The 26589-nt window shown below is 33.3% G+C and overlaps 1 protein-coding gene across 1 annotated transcript; it reads right to left on the bottom strand.

Annotated features, from left to right (window-relative positions):
• Positions 1 to 678: 678 nt before the first annotated feature.
• On the bottom strand, positions 679 to 25374 carry LOC134690188 (cilia- and flagella-associated protein 251-like). Its single transcript, XM_063550164.1, has 10 exons — positions 24982 to 25374; positions 21500 to 21529; positions 20527 to 20547; positions 19879 to 19908; positions 18218 to 18238; positions 11105 to 11188; positions 4754 to 4852; positions 2074 to 2181; positions 1363 to 1437; positions 679 to 744 (listed from the first exon to the last, which is right to left on the bottom strand). Exons 1-10 carry the CDS (start codon positions 25372 to 25374, stop codon positions 679 to 681), a joined length of 927 nt encoding a protein of 308 aa, XP_063406234.1.
• Between the last annotated feature and the right edge of the window lie 1215 nt (positions 25375 to 26589).

Here is a 26589-nt window from a genome sequence, read left to right as displayed (position 1 = left end):
CTATTACGGTTACGGTGTTGGAACGATAACAAGGTTTTTGGGTTTCGGAGGGATTACTCCGAACCGACAAAATATTTCGACTAACAGGGTGAGTTCAGGATAGGTATTCATGAGACCAATACAAATTGTGAACATGAAAGCGACACGCCTTACGGTTAACAAGGATAAATTTGTCAAAGTTTGGCGGAAGAATAATAATAATAAACAGAAGAAATACAGTAAGGTCTTTCCTTTTTGTAAAAGGAAAGACCTTAATAATAGGATCAAATTTCTCAGATTGTTAAAGATGTCTTTAAACTTAACACGTTATAAATATTTTATTAATATCTAACCTGGAATTCATTAATAACTATGTTTTAAACTGATACCTATATATAAAAGTTTGGATTTCGATCATGAAGAAGATCATATTTATTCTAAATTAATACCAGTAATAAAATCAACGGTACTAATTTTCTTGCACCATAGTAAAGTATTAGCTTAACTTATTGATGTCTGAAAACTGTAGAAAAAAACCTAATTTGATATCTAAGTAATATGGAAATATGACAAAATATAAACATATTTTAAAACTTTTATTTTCTCTATCATCAAAAATCTTCGGTTCAAGTTTCACACAATTCCATGAAGTTTTGACAAAGTTATGAATGTTTAAAGTAAACATGTTATGAATAAAAGTTAAATATAAATACCTCCTATTCCTAATTCAGCAGTCATACTTGTAGATTTCTTTGACATGACAGTCTAAAAATGTCAAATATGCACTGGCATTGTATATGTTGTTGAACACATGGTAGAATGCATCAAAACATTCTACTATACTAAACAAAAGTTTCACATCTTAGATATTTCAAAATCAAATGAATTTTCAAATGCTTGGCTCAAAAAACATAATGTAGACAGCATTAGACCAATTTTATACCTGTTAATCTGAATGTGTTTGTTATTCAATTGGTAGTTTGATAGTTTCATTTTATGACTATGTACAACCGTTTTGATGATAAGACATAAATTCTTTGAAACATTGGATTATCTTGCAAATAAATTAGGCTTTATTATATTGCAATGTCCTTTTAGTCTAACTTTCATTGGGAATTGTGATATCTATTTTGAAAACATATGGTAAATTAAGGATTCTGTCTTCTTCGCAGTAATTTTGATCAACATCAAACAAGGAAAATGCCAAAACATAAACTCCCAATATAAAAAATAACGAAATATACAAGCACCATATCTGATAAAAGTATACCACATCGGATATTTTTTCAATGCTCACAAGACGCATAAAATCAAAATGAATGAATATATGGAACAACTATGGGTTATTTTGTTAGTGCGAGCATTTAAATCAAACAAATATACCTTCAAATATTGCATAGCTTCTCTATTCGTTGAACTAAATTCGGGATTAGCTGCTAGATCATATGGTGTTTTACCCTAAAAACAGTAAAATATATTTGATTTTTCTATTTTAAACAGATCCGTTTGCTTCACATTTCTTGCAATACATTTGTATCAATAATAACTGAGTAGTTTTTTTGTGATTTATGACCTCACTGTTATGATCATGACTTCATACCAGTAACAGCTGAGTGGAATTGTATTCTACTGTCACGATTCTGATCATTACTTTTCACTCGTAACATGTGAGTTGTATTTATATTTGTTTAAATCACCCAAGTGTTATTTATTTTTATTTATTTATTAAATTTTCGCCTTGGTATTTATTTCACTTTTTTCACGTTTCATGTAAAAACTACCGATAAGTATTTTATTTTATAACCCCTGAGGTCTGATCATCACATTATTTCATAAACCCTGATGACTATTCTTTCATCTCTCTATTATTGCTTTATTTCTAGCATTGGCTGAGTGATATTTAATTTGTTGTGTGACCCCACAGCTCTGATAGTCACTTCATAACTGTAACAGCTGAACGGCATTTTAATTTATTTTGTGACCTTTCATCTTTGACTATCACTTCATACAAGTAATTGCAAAGTGTTATTTTTTGTGTGAACAGACACCTCCGTTTACTAGCCATACATTTCTATAAACAAAATTAAGTGTTACCTCATTTGTAGTTACAAAGGGACTCACACCTCCTTGTTCTACAAGACATCTTGTGATTTCAAGATGGCCATACTCAGCAGCTACATGTAAAGCTGTTTCTCCCCAATTCTATAATGATGACACATAACATGTTGATATTATTGATAATTTTGTTTAGTAAATGTCGATGATGTACAACCTATTTTCCAACTGACATCAAAACTTGTCTAATGAACTAGACCATAAATACATTTTTCGAAACGTCGATGAAAATAATCTGATTTTCATGATTTATTATAATAGTGACAAACATAAACCAGATTGTTTTTACATAAATTTGTTATACAGTACAAAAAAAATACTCAATAAGCTCACTTCATTTAAAAAGGTCTTTCCAGTTTTTCATGGAAAGACCTTTTGCTTTGTTCTGATTATTAGGTATTTCCGCCTTTCCGGGTTTTGTTTTTCTTCCGTTTAATTTTTCCTCCCCTGTACTGTTGTTACCAAATATGTTAGATTTTTGAAACTGACACCGCGAAGCAAAAAAACTTTACTTTCTAAGAGTTATCTCCCCGAACACGGTTATTCTTGTGTATACTACTGCTTTGCAACCATAAAAGATTACAATAAATTTATTTTACCAATTTGCTCGTTATATCCTCAGGATGTTTTGTTTATTTTGACCGAAGCCGTAATGAGATTCCATATTAGAGTTATCCCCCCTTCTGCATTTAATATAAGTGATGTGCATATGAAACTGGTAGATCATAAGTGATAGAAACCTAGGGTCATTTGATTTGAGGTCATTAGACCCAAACAAGGTCAAAGTCAAAGGTCAAGGTCATAATCTAAATTTAGATTTTGATTTATTTTCACTTCTTTTCAAAAACTGTATACGATATCGACATCATATTTTTACTCAATTATTAGTTGCGACAGGTCGTAATACAAACATTTTGGTTGAAAGGGTACGCTTACATTAAATTGAAGTTTCCTCTCCCTTTATATTTGAAATAACAAGTATGGTGATTCAACTCATTAACCATATATAATTAAGACCTAGGGGCCTTTGAGGTCCTTGGTTTATGAACTTGAAATTTAGCAGAAGGTCATTGGTAAGTTTTAGATTTTGACGTTTGCTTTTACGTCATATGTATACATGATAAAATCATTAGACTTTTTGCTTTATCATTTAAAGTTGGAACGCCAACCGGAAGTGACCTTGTGTTAACCGGGAGTAGCTATGTACATATTTTATGTAACAGTATATAGAACCATATATTTTTGGAATCAGTGTCAAATAAAATATCCAATAATAACTGAAGTGTCAGATTCATAAGCTTATAAAGTGTTCAAGATCATATATCCAAAAACCTAAGCAACATCTTTTGAAACAATAAAACAGCAAAAGAAAAAAATTAGGCCGAACAAAAAAATTTAATTAAAAACCATTTGTTCCTAAAACATTTGTTTTTCTTGTGTGTGCTACTCCTTCGCAACCATAAAAGTCAAGTGAGGTCAAGGTTATAGATAAGTTTGACCTTCTATATTTTGTCCTTTGTTTTAAATTCGTATTTATACACCATAACGTCAAAGGTAATACGCCATGCATATGAATTCGAACAGTGTATACGCTTTTGAAACTGACACTTCTAAACAGAATAATTTATTTTTTAAGAGTTCTCTCCCCGAACACTGTTTTTCTTGTGTGTGCTACTCCTTCGCAACCATAAAAGATTACGAAACCTTTTTTTTGACCAAATCGCTCGTTATATCTTCAGGATGTTTTGACTATTTTGACCGTAGCGGTAAAGAGATTCCATATAAGAGTCATTCACCCTTGTGCATTTGAAATAAGTGACATGTCTTTCTTACTTGTTTACCATAAGTAACAGAGACCTATAGTCTTTTGATGTGAGATCCTTAGTCCCAAAAAAGAAAATTAGGTCAAGGTCAAAGGTTAAGGTCATATAATAAATTTGGATTTTGACTTATTTCACTTTGTTTCAAAAACTGTATAAGATATCGACAACAAATATTTACTAAATTGTTAGTTGCGACATGTCAATACACATACATTTTGGTTGACAGCTTAAGGGTACGCTTTCATTAAATTTAGGTGTCCTCCCCCTTATATTTAAAATAACGCATATGGTGATATAACTCATTAACCATATATAATTAAGATCTTGTTTTTCTTTTATTTGAGGTCCTTGGTTTATGACCTGGAAATTGAGCTCAAGGTAATTGGTAAATTGATGTTCTAGACTTTGACCTTTACTTATATCTCATATTTATACATGATAATGTCATGGGACCTTTTGCATTTTCATTTAAAGTTGGAAAGCCAACCGGAAGTAGCTACTTTTTGTACATACTTATGTAAAAGTGTAAAGAACCGTATATTTTTTTTAGAATCAGTGTCAAGTAAACTATCAAATAATACCGAAAAGTGTCTTTTTTCATTCCGGAAGTCGCAAATTATCTCCCTTATACAAAACTGTTTTGTATAGACACCATATATTTTTGGATTAAACTTTTACATTTAAAACCGAATTTGAATATGTTATATCAAAAATAGATCTTTACTAGTGGAAAGACTTTCAATTGTTATCTGAACAATTTGTTTTTTTATTTCTATAAGTATTTCTTGTCCCTTTAAACATGATTAACAACCTGACTGAGATTATATCTAACATACACTTGTGGCCTCTTTTTGACACCCTTTCTCGAGTAACAGAAGTGTAGCTGCCAGGCGTCCTTTCTGTGCAGCAAACATTAATGCTGTGTCTCCATTTTCCTGGAATGATACAACTGACTGCAATATTTTCCAATAAGCTGGACAAATTTGTGATAAAGAAAGAACCAAATTATATCGTATGAATCTGAAAAAAACACACATATATTTATATTATACATAAGGGATATATTAACAACATATTGTGTTGCCAGATATCAGTCCTTTTATAATAGAAAAAAAAGATTTAATGAGAAGTAAGCACTGGAAGCTAACAATTCATGTTTTTTTCACAAAATATGTAAAAAAAATATCTATATAAATGAATTCAGTACGATGACATGAAAAAATATTGTTACTAAATATGATGATATCAAGTATTGATAGAAACGTTCTGATTGACACCATGGTTTTGCTGATTAAGAAAATCGATTAGGTTACTTTCATTAAGAAGGTATGAAAGAACAAATTTCCTTTTTCACAAGAGGAGGAAAATAAAACCATACTTTTTATTATCCTGACGCGCATGTTGTTTGTTTTCGACGAAGTTTTATATTTTATATAGTTATCAAAGGTACCAGGATTATAATTTAGTACGCCAGACGCGCGTTTCGTCTACATAAGACTCATCAGTGACGCTCACATCAAAATATTTATTAAGCAAAACAAGTACAAAGTTGAAGAGCATTGAGGATCCAACAAAGTGGTGCCAAATACGGCTAAGTTATATGTACACTTACATTTCTAGGTTTTTGACTTACAAAATGTACACATCAAGTTATTATAAACATAACTAAGACGAAAATGATATATTAAACAAGAATGCGTCCTCGGTACACGGATGCCACATCCGCTCTATCATTTTATATGTTTAATGGAACGTGAAAATGGGGGAAATCTCTAACTTGACATTAAAATTAGAAAGATCATATCATAGGGAACATGTATACTAAGTTTCAAGTTGATTGGACTTCAACTTCATCAAAAACTGCCTCGACCAAAAACTTTAACCTGAAACGGGACGAACGAAGAACAAACGATCGAACGAACGGACGGACTGAAAGACGGCCGAACGGACGCACAGACCAGAAAACATAATGCCCATGAATTGGGCATTAAAATCTTTATGTATGTCAGAAAATACACCACATTTTCATTTGATTATACAGGTACAATGATGCTTCACACATTTTTTATCTATTTATAATATAAAGTCAAAAAGACATAGAAAACAGACGTGCTCAAAATGTATTTATATTGATATTTATGTTTACATGATAATGACATTCTTCTGATATCATCTCGGTGGTTATTTTGATGTCGTCTAGACTTGAATACAAACGAAATGCTGATGGATATTATCGAGTCCATGTTTAACCTTAAAACAATGGTACCAATGAAATTCCACTGTGAAATACTTCCTTGAAAATATTTCGTAATCTTATGATATCTCCACACTGAAATTATTTGCCATGAAAATGTAAGAATTTCTTTTTTTTTGTATATGTTCTATAGTATGTGTATAACTATGGATTGATGCGTGAATTAATAAGCAGGTTTCTTTGTTAATATCAATCAAATTAAACTTTTTATGATTCAGATATAAAAGTACTGTCCGGTCATGACAATCCATCTATTAAATGATATTTTAATATACACAAAACCTTTGATAATCTCTCTTGTACAACCACTATTCATACTACTTACCTATATAAGTTGATATTGTCTGTGTATGGACAAAACTTCATATGGATATGTGTCCTTTTCATTATACAAAGTCATGAAATATTGCATTAAAGTCAATCGATGATCACTCAGAACAGGTAATCTCTGATTTAACTTCTAAATGACAGGGGTCTGTTGTTCAACTTGTGATTAAACTAATCATATGATTAATTTTAATCAGTCGTTAAAAGTTAAATGCATAATTAGTAAATACAATGATTAAACTGCGTTGTTCAACTTATTTTAATCATTGTTTTTTCTTATCATGCGATTGATTTTTAATCATATGATTTAGTTTGGGTAGTTAGCAAGTGTTTCCCACAATGCTTTTTTTAATCAGGGCCTATATAACTTCTCTTTTTGCATTAAATTATAACATTCTTCTTTTAAACAGTTTTTGGGTGCCAATAATTATTAAATAAATATCTTATACCATGTTCATATTTTTATGGAAACATATTCATATTTTAGTTTTGTTTCCAGTTCATAATGCAATGTTCTTAAATGGAAACATAATTTCAGTGAAAAGTAATCCCCTGAGAATATGCCAATTTGTTTGGTCCCTGTTTCTTTGAAATGGTTTTTAAAGGTACATTTTGTAATAATCAAAATTTGCATTTCACTTGAAATATTTTTTTCATGAAGCATCTTGAAGCGTGTGTTTGTTCTAACAAAAACAATGTCAGTGATTGTCTTCGGTCCTCAATAAGAATGCACCATTCAATCATGGCCATGATTTTCATGTTTTATCCCGGTTTTTCACATATCCAGATCATAATAATTCCTTTAAAAACCTGTCAGTTATGTTGCTGATTTAGTACAACCTTCTTCACATGCTAAATGACGAAATCATTGGGAATAAAATCTCCATTGACGTGTAGATGAAGAGTGCTTTCTTTCACGTCCAGATTTTAGTATGGCATGCCAAATTAACATTTAAGACAACTTTTACGGATGGTGTAGATCGCAATATGTAACAGAACTGAGATTAATTGTAGTTCCTACGGCATAAGGAGATACAGAGGGACAATTATAAATATTCAATTATTATGTAATGGCATAATGCACAGTCTGTCATAGTTTAAATTCAGTCAGGGTATCTTTTTTCAATGTTTTTTTTGTCACTTGTTTGTGACATTATTTGACAATTCTCTGTCAGAAAGAAACAAAATCCCAATAAAAATAATAATCAAGATTGAAGAAAGCAATACACCACTCGGATGTACATGTATCTTGGCCGGTTTCCGATATTCATGTGGGATAGGGTGCATAATAGTAAATATAAAGACAAGAAGATGTAGTATGATTGCTAAAGAGACATCTCCCTTTCGTAGACCAAATGATTTAGTATAGTTAACGAATATATGTCACCGAACGGCCTTCAACAACGATCAAAACCCATATTGAAGAATAAGCAAAAAAAGGCCTAGATATGACCATTAAAACAAATCAAATCACGATAATTTTACTAAATGGGAAAACAATTATATAATTTTTATAAACTCCGTGTGAAGTAAAAATCGTAAGGTAAGAGCTAACTGTGGTACGAATTTATCCATTAGAATTTACCTGCGTAAACAGTTAGGTCAAGGGCGCTACTGAATGTGCTAATATTTGAACTTCGAAAAATGGGGAAATTAGCAAAGACTTGCTTTGGAAATCACTTATGGCTTGTACAATGCCCATTAATGCTATGGTAACATTTATTATTTATAAACCTGTTCGTCATAATTTATTGAATGATATCACATAATAATGGGGCCCGTCTTTACGTTTAGTCGTTGCAATCAACACTGTTACTGAGCGGTAAAATACAAACGTAAAACTGCCGAAATGTACAGATTCTTTCTGTTATTAAATGACCATTGTATGAGTGCGTCCGATCTTTTGCCCCATCTTATCAAATCTCTTTTCAGTTTATTTTTCAACTCAACTTCTAGCAAAGATATTGTGTTTCTTTCAAATATTAAGCTCTTTCATGACTAAAATCTCCCTGCAGGAGCTAAATATCTCTTTAACGTCTCTTATTTCGAGCATAAGGTAATTTTTGCATTAGTACAGCAGCCATCTTGGATGCTTTAATCCTATGATTAAAATTTAATACACCTCAAAGAGGTGGATTAAGTTTAACGACAGTTTTAGCCTTTTTAACGCCGCGTTAAGATTAACGACAAGTTGAAATACACACTCATCAGATGATGAATTTTAATCAAATGATTAAGAAATTTTAACGACGCGTTAGCCCTTACGACAAGTTGAACAACAGACCCTTGGAGCTTAGCAGAAAGGAGCAAATACTAAAAGTAAACTGTTGTGTCATTTTCAACAGGCTTGATTAAAAAGAGGTTATTTCACCCTTTTTGAACACATAAATCTGACTCAGAGTAACCCAGTCTCTGTTATTACTGCTAAATGAAGGAGCTAAGAAGAAAATAAGGAAATACTAATATTGAAGTACATGGTTCGACTAAGCAGTGGATGGAACACTTAAACGCACAACACTCGAGTTAAGCATGCCAGTAAACTACCTATAGTATGTGGTACTTTCATCATAGATGAATTGACTATCCATGTTTTATCTTGGTTACAGAAATATTTGCCATAAGATTTAAGTGTCTGTATTAGGAGTGAATTTAGTTTTATCATCATTGTGTATTGGTTATAAGTGTTGTGGGTTTTTTTTATATTATTTTAGGTGAATTTAGAATTAGTGGAGTAGTTAATTGATATGCGTGTTATTCTGCCCTCTGAACAATCGAATATGTTTGAAGTACAATTATAGTTGTTTGTGTTTCATTATGCCTTGTGATAATTTGCTGTGCTTTGCAATAACTTGTAGTCCCCGAGGGTATCACCAGCCCAGTAGTCAGCACTTCGGTGTTGACATGAATATCAATTATATGGTCATTTTTATAAATTTTCTGTGTACAAAACTTTGAATTTTCGAAAAACTAAGGATTTTCTTATCCCAGGAGTAGATAACCTTAGCCGTGTTTGGCACAACTTTTTGGAATTTTGGGTCCTCAATGCTCTTCAACTTTGTATTTGTTTGGCTTTCAAACTATTTTGATCTGAGCGTCACTGATGAGTCTTATGTAGACGAAACGCGCGTCTGGCGTATAAAATTATAATCCTGGTACTTTTGATAACTATTTACACCACTGGGTCGATGCCACTGCTGGTGGACGTTTCGTCCCCGAGGGTATCACCAGCCCAGTAGTCAGCACTTCGGTGTTGACATGAATATCAATTATATGGTCATTTTTATAAATTTTCTGTGTACAAAACTTTGAATTTTTCGAAAAACTAAGGATGTTCTTACCCCAGGAGTAGATAACCTTAGCCGTGTTTGGCACAACTTTTTGGAATTTTGGGTCCTCAATGCTCTTCAACTTTGTATTTGTTTGGCTTTCAAACTATTTTGATCTGAGCGTCACTGATGAGTCTTATGTAGACGAAACGCGCGTCTGGCGTATAAAATTATAATCCTGGTACTTTTGATAACTATTTACACCACTGGGTCGATGCCACTGCTGGTGGACGTTTCGTCCCCGAGGGTATCACCAGCCCAGTAGTCAGCACTTCGGTGTTGACATGAATATCAATTATATGGTCATTTTTACTAATTTTCTGTGTACAAAACTTTGAATTTTTCGAAAAACTAAGGATGTTCTTACCCCAGGAGTAGATAACCTTAGCCGTGTTTGGCACAACTTTTTGGAATTTTGGGTCCTCAATGCTCTTCAACTTTGTATTTGTTTGGCTTTCAAACTATTTTGATCTGAGCGTCACTGATGAGTCTTATGTAGACGAAACGCGCGTCTGGCGTATAAAATTATAATCCTGGTACTTTTGATAACTATTTACACCACTGGGTCGATGCCACTGCTGGTGGACGTTTCGTCCCCGAGGGTATCACCAGCCCAGTAGTCAGCACTTCGGTGTTGACATGAATATCAATTATACGGTCATTTTTATAAATTTTCTGTGTACAAAACTTTGAATTTTTCGAAAAACTAAGGATGTTCTTACCCCAGGAGTAGATAACTATTTTGACGAAACGCGCGTCTGGCGTATAAAATTATAATCCTGGTACTTTTGATAACTATTTATTTTGCGTAAGAATTCTATAAATTTACACTCTACATTGTTTTGAAGTTTCATGAAATTCGTTTTTTACTTCTAATTCTTAAACTGTGGATTCATTTATTTTCGTGTGTACCAATTTTCGTGGATTGAGGAAAAATTGAATTTTCGTGGATATTTGATTTCGTGGTTTTGTCAATCTAAGCACAGAAAACCATAGAAAAGTTGTAATTCGTTGAAAATTTGATTTCGTAGTTCACTAGTTTCCACAAAACCACAGAAATTGGTATCCAGCGAATAAGAATAAACCCACTGTAAACTAATCTGCTAAGTTTGGAAGCAACCTGAGTTCAGTGTGTTAACTGTTATTATTCATCCATCTTTAATTTGTTTTGAAATAACAAGTAAATTTGGTTGAAATCTGAATAATCAAAAAATATTCATTCCAATATAGATATTAAGTATCAAAACATTAAGATGTTTAAAATGAAATAGTATACCTACATTTGCAAAATCGATGTCGGCGCCATTCTCTATCAAAATACTTAATTGTTCTGTTTGTCCCAGCGAAGCTGCTCTAAAAAATTCCTATAATTAAAAAAAAGATTTTACAATAACAGAATGTAATGCTTGTGAATAATTCTAGAATAGGAGATCAATAAAATAACTATCACACCAGAGACCAATGGATCAGAATATTAACATCTTACTACATAGTTTTTTCACACTCCAACCAATAATAAACGTTGATACCGACTTTAAAAAGAGTAAAATATCTCCTCAAATAACATACAGACAGAAACATGGGAAAGGGAATCTTAACGTTTAGTTTAAATGCTGCAGTATGGACATAATATCATGGTGCAACAACACAAGTTTCGTCGATAGAACACCAATGAATATTTTTTGGATTTGAAGGTTGACTTTATTAACAAAATTGTTAGCATTCTTATGGGAACAACGTTGTTCCCCTCATTGACGATCTCTTCTTATTTTCATATGAATTGGAGTTCCTTCAGATACTTGTCAAAAAACAAGACGATATTTTTTAGACTTATACCTCAAACATGACTAATGCGGACATCTCAGTACCAGAATCTATGGCAAACGAGACGTATTAAATTTTGAAATTACCAATTTCCCCCAACTTAGTAGGAATATACCCAACTTCATCTGCATATGGGTCAATATTCGCAATTGTGTCTCCATAGACGGAAATTATTCTGTTGCTCATTCAATATCGTTAACTTGGATATGTATGATGGCTCGTTTCGAAGCTGAGACATGTTCACATATGTGGTTAAATATTGGGGGTACGAAGTGAGATAACTTTTTTCTGTAAATAAGCATACCCGAAAATCCTTTTGGTATGCGGCTCCTCGGGGTAAAAAATCACTTTTTTAAACACAATAAGTTCTTTCAAAATTTAATACTGTGAAGACATTTAATAGCTCCATAGTTTTTACACATTTAGTATATGTTCCTTTACTTTCCAAATCAAAACAAATGGTTAAATTCAGTCACTTGTTTATAATAAAAACGTGTCAAATATCACTACACAGAGATTTTTTGTATACACACAACTTTCGAGTTCCTCATTTTGGAATCGCATTAAGGATATTGACCCATATATAACATTGTCCAATTCATTTGGTACTCAAGAGCTTGAAGCTATTATACGGACTTTAGAAAACGTCTCCAGCGTCTCCGCAAAAAGTTGATGAACGAGGGTTATGTTAAAGAATGTCTCGTACGTTTACTGAATAAGTTCATCGGAAGATGCCAAGACGTCTCCAGCGTCTCCGCAGAAAGTTGATGAACGAGGGTTATGTTAAAGAATGTCTCGTACGTTTACTGAATAAGTTCATCGGAAGATGCCAAGACGTCTCCAGCGTCTCCGCAGAAAGTTGATGAACGAGGGTTATGTTAAAGAATGTCTCGTACGTTTACTGAATAAGTTCATCGGAAGATGCCAAGACGTCTCCAGCGTCTCCGCAGAAAGTTGATGAACGAGGGTTATGTTAAAGAATGTCTCGTACGTTTACTGAATAAGTTCATCGGAAGATGCCAAGACGTCTCCAGCGTCTCCGCAGAAAGTTGATGAACGAGGGTTATGTTAAAGAATGTCTCGTACGTTTACTGAATAAGTTCATCGGAAGATGCCAAGACGTCTCCAGTGTCTCCGCAGAAAGTTGATGAACGAGGGTTATGTTAAAGAATGTCTCGTACGTTTACTGAATAAGTTCATCGGAAGATGCCAAGACGTCTCCAGCGTCTCCGCAGAAAGTTGATGAACGAGGGTTATGTTAAAGAATGTCTCGTACGTTTACTGAATAAGTTCATCGGAAGATGCCAAGACGTCTCCAGCGTCTCCGCAGAAAGTTGATGAACGAGGGTTATGTTAAAGAATGTCTCGTACGTTTACTGAATAAGTTCATCGGAAGATGCCAAGACGTCTCCAGCGTCTCCGCAGAAAGTTGATGAACGAGGGTTATGTTAAAGAATGTCTCGTACGTTTACTGAATAAGTTCATCGGAAGATGCCAAGACGTCTCCAGCGTCTCCGCAGAAAGTTGATGAACGAGGGTTATGTTAAAGAATGTCTCGTACGTTTACTGAACAAGTTCATCGGAAGATGCCAAGACGTCTCCAGCGTCTCCGCAGAAAGTTGATGAACGAGGGTTATGTTAAAGAATGTCTCGTACGTTTACTGAATAAGTTCATCGGAAGATGCCAAGACGTCTCCAGCGTCTCCGCAGAAAGTTGATGAACGAGGGTTATGTTAAAGAATGTCTCGTACGTTTACTGAATAAGTTCATCGGAAGATGCCAAGACGTCTCCAGCGTCTCCGCAGAAAGTTGATGAACGAGGGTTATGTTAAAGAATGTCTCGTACGTTTACTGAATAAGTTCATCGGAAGATGCCAAGACGTCTCCAGCGTCTCCGCAGAAAGTTGATGAACGAGGGTTATGTTAAAGAATGTCTCGTACGTTTACTGAATAAGTTCATCGGAAGATGCCAAGACGTCTCCAGCGTCTCCGCAGAAAGTTGATGAACGAGGGTTATGTTAAAGAATGTCTCGTACGTTTACTGAATAAGTTCATCGGAAGATGCCAAGACGTCTCCAGCGTCTCCGCAGAAAGTTGATGAACGAGGGTTATGTTAAAGAATGTCTCGTACGTTTACTGAATAAGTTCATCGGAAGATGCCAAGACGTCTCCAGCGTCTCCGCAGAAAGTTGATGAACGAGGGTTATGTTAAAGAATGTCTCGTACGTTTACTGAATAAGTTCATCGGAAGATGCCAAGACGTCTCCAGCGTCTCCGCAGAAAGTTGATGAACGAGGGTTATGTTAAAGAATGTCTCGTACGTTTACTGAATAAGTTCATCGGAAGATGCCAAGACGTCTCCAGCGTCTCCGCAGAAAGTTGATGAACGAGGGTTATGTTAAAGAATGTCTCGTACGTTTACTGAATAAGTTCATCGGAAGATGCCAAGACGTCTCCAGCGTCTCCGCAGAAAGTTGATGAACGAGGGTTATGTTAAAGAATGTCTCGTACGTTTACTGAATAAGTTCATCGGAAGATGCCAAGACGTCTCCAGCGTCTCCGCAGAAAGTTGATGAACGAGGGTTATGTTAAAGAATGTCTCGTACGTTTACTGAATAAGTTCATCGGAAGATGCCAAGACGTCTCCAGCGTCTCCGCAGAAAGTTGATGAACGAGGGTTATGTTAAAGAATGTCTCGTACGTTTACTGAATAAGTTCATCGGAAGATGCCAAGACGTCTCCAGCGTCTCCACAGAAAGTTGATGAACGAGGGTTATGTTAAAGAATGTCTCGTACGTTTACTGAATAAGTTCATCGGAAGATGCCAAGACGTCTCCAGCGTCTCCGCAGAAAGTTGATGAACGAGGGTTATGTTAAAGAATGTCTCGTACGTTTACTGAATAAGTTCATCGGAAGATGCCAAGACGTCTCCAGCGTCTCCGCAGAAAGTTGATGAACGAGGGTTATGTTAAAGAATGTCTCGTACGTTTACTGAATAAGTTCATCGGAAGATGCCAAGACGTCTCCAGCGTCTCCGCAGAAAGTTGATGAACGAGGGTTATGTTAAAGAATGTCTCGTACGTTTACTGAATAAGTTCATCGGAAGATGCCAAGACGTCTCCAGCGTCTCCGCAGAAAGTTGATGAACGAGGGTTATGTTAAAGAATGTCTCGTACGTTTACTGAATAAGTTCATCGGAAGATGCCAAGACGTCTCCAGCGTCTCCGCAGAAAGTTGATGAACGAGGGTTATGTTAAAGAATGTCTCGTACGTTTACTGAATAAGTTCATCGGAAGATGCCAAGACGTCTCCAGCGTCTCCGCAGAAAGTTGATGAACGAGGGTTATGTTAAAGAATGTCTCGTACGTTTACTGAATAAGTTCATCGGAAGATAACAAGACCTTGTTGACCAATAATCCATATCAACTCACCAAATTTAACATGATGGTCTTCAAATATTGATTTGATGTACTGACGTTATTTATCATCGTAATGACGTGTTCTTATAATCTTCTTTGTAAATTGTCAACCTTTAGTATTTATATTAAAAGGAGATGTGGTAGGATTGTCAATGAGACAACTCTTCACAGGAGACCAAAAAGTAAAATCACAAAAATACTGAACTCAGAGGAAAATCAATACGGAAAGTCCATAATCACATGGCAAAATCAAATAACAAAACGCATCAAAAACGAATAGACAATGACACATAAATTAACAAACATAGGTCACTGTATTGCCATCAATAACGAGCTAAGCCCATAGGTCGTGGTCGAATTGTCAGATATAAATGGCCCCGAAATGACAAATGTTCAAGAATTCAAACAAGAAAACTAACGGCCTAATTAATATACAATAACGCGAACGAACTGTTACACAGCAACAAATGCCAACCACTAAATAACAAGCAGTATTTAACATGAAACCGAGAGCCCAATACTTTCCTTAACAAGGTACAGTGATGTAACAGATAATATAAGAATAAGAACATACTATGAAAAAGACTTAACTCATCAGATGAAAACAAAATAAATTACATCTAACAAAAACACATAGCGAACGTGGCCAGATATATCCCCAAAACAGAGAGACACTAAATACAGATCTGAGAGCGACATCTAGTTCAAAGACAAAAACATCTATTAAGAAAATCATGCATCTAAGACTAAATTATCAATCAGTACGCATCAAACAACCAATGGATTTAGTGTAAATACGTCATAAACAGTCAGAGATAAAACAGTCAATGCAAAGGTATAGTTATCGACGGATTGTAGATACAATCAAGTTTATATGTATATAACAATGATATTTAGTTTGCTTTAAATTGACTGATGAAAAAAATTATATTTATGCCAATTAACCCAATATGCAAAGATCATGCAACAGTGTTTAGTTGGTGACCTCTTAGAATAATTAGTTATCAAAGGTACCAGGATTATAATTTAGTACGCCAGACGCTCGTTTCGTCTACATAAGACTCATCAGTGACACTTGTATCAAAATATTTATTAAGCCAAACAAGTAAAAAGTTGAAGAGCATTGAGGATCCAAAATTCCAAAAAGTTGTGCCAAATACGGCTACGGTAATCTATGCCTGGCATAAGAAAAACCTTAGTTTTTCGAAAAATTTAAAGTTTTGTTAACACAAAACTTGTAAAAATGACCACATTATTGATATTCATGTCAACACTTCGGTGTTGACTACTGGGCTGGTGATACCCTCGGGGACGAAACGTCCACCAGCAGTGGCATCGACCCAGTGGTGTAAATAGTTATCAAAGGTACCAGGATTATAATTTAGTACGCCAGACGCGCGTTTCGTCTCCATAAGACTCATCAGTGATGCTCATATCAAAATATTTATTAAGCCAAACAAGTAAAAAGTTGAAGAGCATTGAGGATCATACGTTTATCTAAAGGATCGATAAGTTTACCAGGATCGTATTAATTTTCGTGCAACTATCATGTCTGTTTTTTTTTCTTGTTTACACATTGTTTTCAATATAAAGGAACCATATGCGACTGTCAAACACGTTTAAGCTTTAGCTAGCTATAAAACCAAGTTCAACCCTACCTTTTCTACATTAGGAAATGTCTGTACCAAGTCAGATCGTTTTCTTTCGTTTGATGTGTTTAAGCTTTTGATTTTAATATTTGAAAAGGGACTTTTCTTTTCGAATTTATCTCGGAGTCCGGTATTTTTGTTTGTTTTCTTCTTTTTTATGCTTCTTTATGATCTTTTTACATTCATTTGGGTGATGCAGGTTTTAACAAAACAAACATTGCCTTTTATTCTTATGTCTGATAGTGTATATTAACTATCTTAAGTACCAGTTGACTTCAATCTTTTATTTGTAGTTTCGGTTAAGAACGATGCAATTTGAATGATATCGATTTTAGATGGATTGAAATTAGGAGCCTGTGGATGTGTAATACCACAAAATCATGGTACGTCACATCCGGTTGCATACGAAAGTAGGTCTAAAAAAATATTCCCTTGAATTTGACCGTTGAAGGTAATTTAGCCTACATTTTATTGCAGTAAAACTATTTCTGTGTCATAAACATATGTCTTGGGTGTTTCAAAACATTGAAAATTTTGTAATCTTGAGGTTACATGGTGACTAAACCTTGTTCACAGATAGAATAAGGGGAGACATTTGATTGGTTAACTTCCAATGATGGTTATTTTCTTATATGCAATGAAATGTTATGTGAAACTTTTTCTATACAACTGGACAGGATAAAACTTTACTCATGCCAAGTATTTCTTTATTTGAAACAAAGATAAATTCTGCACAATTTTTTGAAAAGTGCAAATTTAACGGGAAAATCAATGGTGGTATTACACCTTAAAGGCACGTTTCTTTCTTTATGGCTTTGCATCAACAAAAAATTTCAAAATCATCATTACCGTGGTCTCGAGTTATGTTTTGTCTGACAAAACATGGCATTTGTGTTGGGTAATAAAATTATTTTCAGAATCTTTTTATTAAGATGGGACAATGTTTTTCTTCATTTTAATTAGCTCTATTGTTGATTGCAAGTTTCAACATATTGACGTGATTCTTCTGTCAGCTTTCCTTTCTTCCTTTATTACGGGTCACTGATGTGCTGCTCGGACTTTCGAACTCCGATTTGGATTTGAATAGAATAAATATTTTTGAAAAATCTTCCGAAACGATGATATTCAACGGACCTGGCCTTGCGGTCAGAAAACTTTCGAGTCAGTTTTTTGTACTCATACTCCTAAATCAACCAATAAAAATGCTGGATTTCATGTTTCGAGCGTGATTTTTGTGCTCCGAGCACTGAGCAAAGTTTTATGACTTCAACCCCAGACTGCAAAATTTATCTTTAACCAGCTAATCTAGGAATGATACTGTCACTTAATTGCACAATAATAATCTTGATTGATTTCTTGCAAGTTATTGAGCTGTGAGTCGAATTGAACCTTATTTGGAGAATTCTTTCTCAAATTAACAAGTCTATAACATAATTTTATTTTTTTTGAAGAAAAAAAGAACGAAAAAGAAATCTGCACTTCAAATAAGAGAAAATCTTACCTCCTGCATGTATTCCTCATTCTGCAAATAAAAAAAAATGTTACATAATGTTCAGTTATATTAAACGTTCGCACATATTTTACGTTTGCTACCTAAATAAACACTGCCCAGATTATATCAATTGTACATTTAAAATAACAAAACTCGTCCAAGCTTCGAGAAAAATGACAGATAATGTATTGAAGTTTCAGAAAATTTGATTTTAAGAAAATAATAATTTCCTGATCACGTTGTATCTATTCTGTAAAAAAGAAAAGAGGAAGTAAAGGAATTTATTAACAAAATAGACCATAGTTTTAACGTTAAGGCAATGCATGAAGTCTTTAGGAAACATACTAGGTGCAAATATCATATAGAATGATGAAAAACGTGCCAGATGCGTTGATTTAAATCTGAACACCTATATTTTTTTGCAATGTATTACTCAATCTTACGATTTATATAACTGTCTTTGTTTTATGTTGTATTACCCAAGCTAATGATTTATTCACATATCTTGTTAAAGTTGTAATACTTATATTTACGATCTATTTTTAATATATGATGCATTACATAAGCTTCTGCTTTTTACACATATATTCATTAAAGTTTTTGGTGACATTATGTAGTAATGGTTAAGTGATGTTTACTATTACCCCATTCATGTGTTATACTAAACAGATAGTTTGTGTTTATGTTAGTTATGATTGGATGGCAGATACCCGTTATGCAGCTTACGAGATTCACGAAAAGCATAATAAAGTATTACTTATGGGATTCGTTTGAGAAATAAAAAAGTTTTTCGAAGTTAGCTTATAATTTAAAAAGCATCATATTAAAAGTATCTTTACAAACTCCTTTTAAGATGATTATTGTAGATGTGTCTATTCAAATATATTAAATTGTATCAATACGTTTGCATTTTTTTTATAGATATAGTTCAATCGTGTATACTTTTCATGTATTGGAAGTGCTTGTTTGCCTTTATTATGAAGGACTTTCAGTGCTTGGCGTTTGTCTAAAAATTTTAGGGTAGATAGATCTTGCCCTGATTAACATCTTAGTTGGCAGGCCGAGTCATCCGACACATTTTTCATCTACATACCCCGATGATGATTGTGGCCAAGTTTGGTTAAATTTCGCCCAGTAGTTTCAGAGAAGAAGATTTTTGTAAAAGTTAACGACGGACGACAAACGACAGACGACGGACACCAAGTGATGAGAAAAGCTCACATGAACTTTCAGGTCAGGTGAGATAAAAATGACATGAAGATTGAGTAATACGAAACATGTCCTTTTTCAATACCCTTACATTAAAGGTAATTATAGACAAAATTGACTCGTTGACAGTTAAACCCTCGGGTTTAGATTGTAACCCGGATTTGTTTTTTCTCAATCAATTTATGACTTTTGAACAGCCATATACTACCTGCTTTTATTTATCTGGTCATGTACTGATCTTTTCATGTATGTAAAAGTTCATATCACTTCACAGTCATTCCTTGTACAGTGATAACCTTGCAGAGTCTAAATCAAAACTTTATTATATTTGAGTCTTCTTGGATATTGTTTATAATTCTTCTTGTTTTATAACAAATTATCTAATATATAGTTTATTTTCTTTAAGAAAACAGAGAACAAAAATTAAAAAAAAATGTACTTGAAATAAGACAAAATCTTACCATTAGTTCATCAATATATTTCTCGTCGTTCTACAAATACAATAAAACATGATTTATACTGTATAAGTTATTTTTATTTTTACTGCCTGCTTAAAATACATCCTTATGAATAATTCAGATAAAATAAAGAATTTAAATAGGGCAGTAGAGAATGATTGCCAGCTCATACTACAGAGTCTAAATAACGAGTATTTTGCCACTGTATGGCCTTCAAAAATGACAAAAATGCATACTACATATCCAGCTATAAAGGCCCTATTATCATACAATTTGAAACAATCTAATACAAAAAATTATCATGATTAATAACAAAATTTTATTTGAAAAACTTGAAAATCACACATCAACCAACTTACAACCTTTGATTACAGACTCCTGACTATGAAAAGGCAAACTATCAAGTAAATGTTAGTATACAGTACAACGTTACGATGTCATTAATTGTTCTTGTGTACACGAATTGGATGACTGCTTCAAATTACTTCAATTGCAGAGTGTTAATGCAACTTATTAAGATTTAGATTTTTGTAATTCTAAGAGCATTTATCTCAAATTATCAAGTTTTATGCATAGTTATATTTTAGTTAGAATAATCACAGAGAACAAAAGTCAGAAGCAAACAGCACTTCTAAAGAGATTAAACTTTACCATAATTTGTTTTTCGTGCTCCTACAAATAAAAAATATAAACTTTTCAGTTATAATTGTTACTGCCACCTGAAAAACATCATCCTTTATGAACTGGTAAAATTCTTACATATGATTTAATCAGATTTAGAAACGTGATGCATAAGATATAAACATGTGGTATGAAAACCAACATCAAAAATTGTCCAAATCATTGGGATCGAAATAGATAGAAGTTAATGTATGGCTTTCATGTGTCAATGCAACTGTTTGTAGACGTTTCGTCCCCGAGGGTATAAACAGCCCAGTAGTCAGCACTTCGGTGTTGCCAGGAATTACAATTAGATGGTCAGTCATTTCATAAATGTCCTGTTTACAAAACTTTAAATTTTTCAAAAAACTGACAATTTTCTTACCCCAAGAAGAGATTACCTTAGTCGTATTTGGCACAACCTTTTTGCAATTTCGGGTCCTCAATGCTTGTCACTTTGTACTTGTTAGCTTTATAACTATTTTGATTTGAGCGTCACTGATGAGTCTTATGTAGACGAAACGCGCGTCTAGGGAATAAAATTATAATCCTGGTACCTTTGATAACTTTTTGCAACAATGAAGAAAAATTTAACCGTTAAGTCAGCTGTAAAAAGCCATGACATGACATTATTATCGAGGTTAATTCGTTGACGGATAAGATTTTTCTGGTCGTATAACTGAACTATTTTGTAAAAGTAAATATCACTTAATAGAATCCATGTCAAAAATACTAGTTACGACATCTTCATGTCATTCATAGTACTTAATTGCACAATTATAACTTTATAAATATTGACTTTAGTAGATACAATTTATTGAACTTTGAGTCTCTTGAACATTATTTGGAATTCTACATGTTTTAAAACAAAATATCAAGTTTATGAAATAATTTGATTTTCTTTAAGAAAACCAAGAACAAAAACTCAAAAGAAAACTGTACTAAAGATAAGACAAAATCTTACCATAAGCAAACGAATATATTCCTCGTCGTTCTACAAATATAAAAAAAAGCATTATATTAACTGTATTTATCATTATAATTACTGTCAACTGAAAATACATCTTCTTTAATGAACTTGTAAAATGCCTAGATATGACTTAGGCAGATTTTTTTAACAAAATTAAATTGAAATAAGGAGATGTGGTATGATTACCATTCATATAACATAGTCTTAATCAGAGGTTTGTAAACTATAAGAGTTAAGTGTACGGCTTTCTACAATAAAAAAAAACGTACCGTAAAGTCAGCTGTTAAAGGTTAAGACATGACGAAATTGTAAACATAATCAGAACGTCAAACGCGAACTGTCTGATTTATGACAAATACAAAATGCTAATGGTTATGCATATGCTTGGTGGAATTAAATAAAATAAAGAAAATATCATACTCCGCAGAAAAGTCAAATCGGAAAGTCCCTAATAAATGGCAAAATCAAAAACTCAAACACACCAAACGAATGGATAACAACAGTCATACACCTTTTGAATGTTCTTTTCTGTTGTAGTTCAATCAATGCCTCCTTACCTGAACAAATTTATTTGTTGGTTAATTGATAAAAAATCTTTTCTGACCGTTACAAACCAATCAAACGATCGTTGAAAAAATGCTAAGATGCATGTCGCTTACGAAAGCATAATATCAGTGTGAAGTAATTTAATAACGTCATTTCAAATTAGGCTGGCGTTACAATTGTTTCACGAATAAAACAAATCAGTTAACATGCTCACGAGTTTGGGAGCTCATATGATGAGATGAGGCGATACCTAACAGCTAGGTCCGACTCCTTCCTTGTGAAACATAATTTAAACATCACGTCTTTAGGTCTTCTTCCCAAACCAAAGTCTGGATGTATGCGCATATCGCCAAAATCAGCTTTCGGATCGACTCTACAGTTTTTTTGGAAAGATAGAAATTTTGGTCTTGAAGCTGTATTGTTTGAAGGCCAAATTTCGTCTGATTTCTTTCAAGATTTGATGTACACGTGCAAAGAATAACCAATTTGCAGTAAGGTTGTGTGTCTTTACAAAGAATTTATCCTGTACTGAACTTTGTCAATGTCAAGCATCTGACTTTTGTGAAAATATTAATACAAACCTGAAAAAGCTTATGATTTAACAAAAACTTATTTTACCTTCAGTTATTATTTTCTTTTTCTGTTATTCATACGTTTATAAAAGATTGACAACGAAAGCTATTTCCGTTTCTTGTGATATGACAAATTTGATATCACGAACGTCAAATAACGTCAAAAACGTTGACATAATGCTTATATATTTCATAAACCTTATATAGATATATTTTGATTGTGAAAAACAAATATTTTAGACAGCTTAATAAAGGCAACAGTATTATACCGCTGTTCAAAACTCATAAATCCATGGAAAAAAACCGAAATCGGGTTAACAAACTAAAACCGAGGGAAACGTATTAAATATAAGAGGAGAACAACGACACAATACCGAAACCCAACACACACAGAAACGGACCAAGCATCAGCAAAACAGCACGAGAATAACAAATATAACATGAAAACCAAATACATAAATTTGGGATAGACAAGTACCGTGCCACGTCTTATCTCAATATAAGTCTGAATTGAAAATTTCAAAAAAATACTAAAATAGCCAGTGGACCTGAAATCAATGAAATTCACTTCAACCCCTCCTTTACTTGACTTTAAATTTTTGCAAAGTAACATGTCGTGTTTACACTTCATTTTTATGATGAAAAAAAATAGTACCAAAGTTCAAGGCCATTCTTGTATGGAAACAATGAAGTCATTAATGAACAAAATGTCTTATCTAAGAAAAAACGTCAATTTCAACGAAAAAATAACCTTGTTTTTTTTTAACAGTATTTCCTACAGGCTACATATATGTATATACTGAATGAAAAATTGTTATCTGCTTTCTTTATATATTTTTATTTCTGAATTTAACCCAAAATCAACAGTAAGGACAATATTTGGAAATATAAATAAAGGCAACAGTAGTATACCGCTGTTCAAAACTCATAAATCCATGCACAAAAAACAAAATCGGGGTATCAAACTAAAACCGAGGGAAACGCATTAAATATAAGAGGAGAACAACGACATAACAACGAAACGTAACACACACAGAAACGGACCAAGCATCAGACAAAACACCACGAGAATAACAAATATAACATGAAAACCAAATAAATGAATTTGGGATAGACAATTACCGTGCCACGTCTTATCTCAATATCTCAAAAATAAGAGAAAACACAAACGACTCAACCTTAAAATGCAACACACACATAAACGAACAATAATATAACAATGGCCATCTTCCTGACTTGGTACAGGACACTTTTAAAGGGGAACAAAAGTGGTGTTTTGAACCTGGTTTTGTGGCACGCCAAACCTCGCACTTTAATGGCAAAGTTAAATATAACATTGAGATTACAACATAATATTACAGGACTACAATACAAATAAATAGGAGAACATATTAGACAAAGAAAAACATGATTAATAGATAACAAAAAGCATCAGGTTTAAAATTCAATACGCCAAAAACGCGCCTTGTCCACACAAAAATCAACATTGACGCCCAGATATAAAAGATCGAAAGTGAAAAAAGTACAAAGATGTACAGCACTGAAGATCAAAAGTTGAAAAGGTTTCGCCAAATACGGCATTGTTTTTATGCCCGGGATAAGAACATTCTTATTATATAGAACAATTCATGCTATTGCAAACAGTAAATTTTATCAAATGTATATGAAAGAGTTAACATAAAGAAACTGAGGTATTAACTAATTACAGAAAACTAAACCCGAATACATAACGCCAAGATATAAAAGATCGAAAGTGAAAAAGGTACAAAGTTGTACAGCACTGAAGATCAAAAGTTGAAAAGGTTTTGCCAAATACGGCATTGTTTTTATGCCCGGGATACGAACATCCTAATTATATAGAACAATTCATGCTATTGCAAACAGTAAATTTTAACAAATGAATATGAAAGAGATATACATAATGAAACTGAAGTATTAACTAATTACAGAAAACTGAACCCGAATACATAATGCTATTAAATTTTAACACAGAATAGACACAACCGAATCAGTCCAGGCGTCAACGTAATTAAAAAAATGTGACGTCACATACGATGGCGAAACGGCACAAACGTTGTTGAGCTTTGACCTCAATTATGCAAAATTCCGACCACTTTTCACGGTTACTGCATCATTAATCTGAAAGATACAATTTCCTCTTCTTAATGATATATAATTCAGCCGTGTGTTCGGAGGTTGCATTAGATTTTTTTTTTATTCTACCGCTGGTCTAATAGAATATATAAAAGTTTTGGGATTCAACATGTTTTTTTTTCAATTGTTCCAGTATTTTACAAATTTGTATTCCAGTAAGAATAGAGAGAACAAAAAGTCAAATTTAACTTTAAAGAAACTTGCCTTAATGATTTGTTCCTTTTCATCCTGTCCTTTTTCATCCTGTCCCTTTTCATTATGTCTCCTTTCATCCTGTTCCTTTTCAATCTGTCCCTTTTCATTCTGTCCCCTTTCGTCCTGTTCCTTTTTATCCTGTCCCTTTTTATTCTGTCCCATTTCATCCTGTTCCTTTTTATCTTGTTCCTTTTCATCCTGTTCCCTTTCATCCTGTTCCTTTTTATCTTGTTCCGTTTTATCCTGTTCCCTTTCATCCTGTTCCTTTTTATCTTGTTCCGTTTTATCCTGTTCCCTTTCATCCTGTTCCTTTTTATCTTGTTCCGTTTTATCCTTTTCCCGTTTCATCATGTCCCCTTTCATCCTGACCCCTTTCATCCTGTTCCCTTGGTTCACTTTCATCCTACAAATATAAATTAAAACATGTCATATCATCGTTCAATTTTTTTTCTTACAGCAACCTAATAAACATATATCATACGATATTTTTTGTTGATAGTTAACAGAAGGGTTAAACATGCTTTACAAAGGACAATCAGAATGCTGTAGTTTCTTATTGACATCATGTTTGTTGATTTCGGAGGTAGATGTTTTTCAGCATGTTGTCGGCACTTCTATTGGAATGAACTTTGTGCGTCTCCTTGCCAACCTCTTCTAACGTTAATATTAGTCGGAGTTCCTTCAGACAGTGGTAAAAAAAAATTAAGCTCAAATAATCCAGAGCAAAAGTTTATATTAAAGGCATTGGGTAGAAGAAAATATATTTTTTTAAATAATGATATAATTACCGATAAAGACGAAATTTCGCAGAAAATCTTTGATAAACTACAAAATTGGATAGCAGATGCTAGTACTTTACGAAAAGCTTTACCCAAATATTGCAGAAGAAAAAGTGAAAATCATTAAAAAAAAATCATATTCAGCAAGATCGAAAAATGAAGTGCCATGGACTGTATCGCAATCGGGACAACATTGCATTCCAAGAAATATATGATATTATAATCAGATCTTATAAAGTGCTAGTGGTGGAGTTTTAATTTCCCGAGGGTATCCTCGGCCCAGTAGTCAAAACTTCTGTGCTGACATGAGTTATCATTGATACGGCAATGTTGAGAAATATTTATATATCATAATCGAAACTGTGAGATTTATTTCAAATTTAACTAATTTTCTTTGAATGCAAATGGGTAAAAATGTATTGGTCAATAAATTACAGTTTTGGTGGGGTTCGTTTTATTTAGTCTTTAGTTTTCTATATTATGTCTCCCGTCTGTTTGTCTATTTTTTATCGTTAATCATGGCGTTGTCATTTTATTTTCAATCTATGAGTTTGACTGTCCCTCTGGTATCTTTCGTCTCTCTTCTACAGCATATATTACTCGATTTATTTCACTTGACTGGGCGATGTTTAATCAATTCGCTCATAATAAACCAGCCCATCTATAGTTAAGTGTTTTAGGATAAACTCATCAATGAAGTGTCCAGTCATTGTTTTAAATTAATTTAATGATACTGATAGGTGATTATGGAAATCAGTAATGATTATAACGGGAATCATCCTTATCACACACATCTTAAAATAGACTCTACTTATGCAAATTAAAACGTAAGCTCTTC

Source organism: Mytilus trossulus, chromosome 11 (assembly GCF_036588685.1).
Source record: "Mytilus trossulus isolate FHL-02 chromosome 11, PNRI_Mtr1.1.1.hap1, whole genome shotgun sequence".
Lineage (NCBI taxonomy): Eukaryota > Metazoa > Mollusca > Bivalvia > Mytilida > Mytilidae > Mytilus > Mytilus trossulus.
Note: the sequence above shows the minus strand (reverse complement) of the source record. Positions and strands in the feature narration are given on the sequence as shown.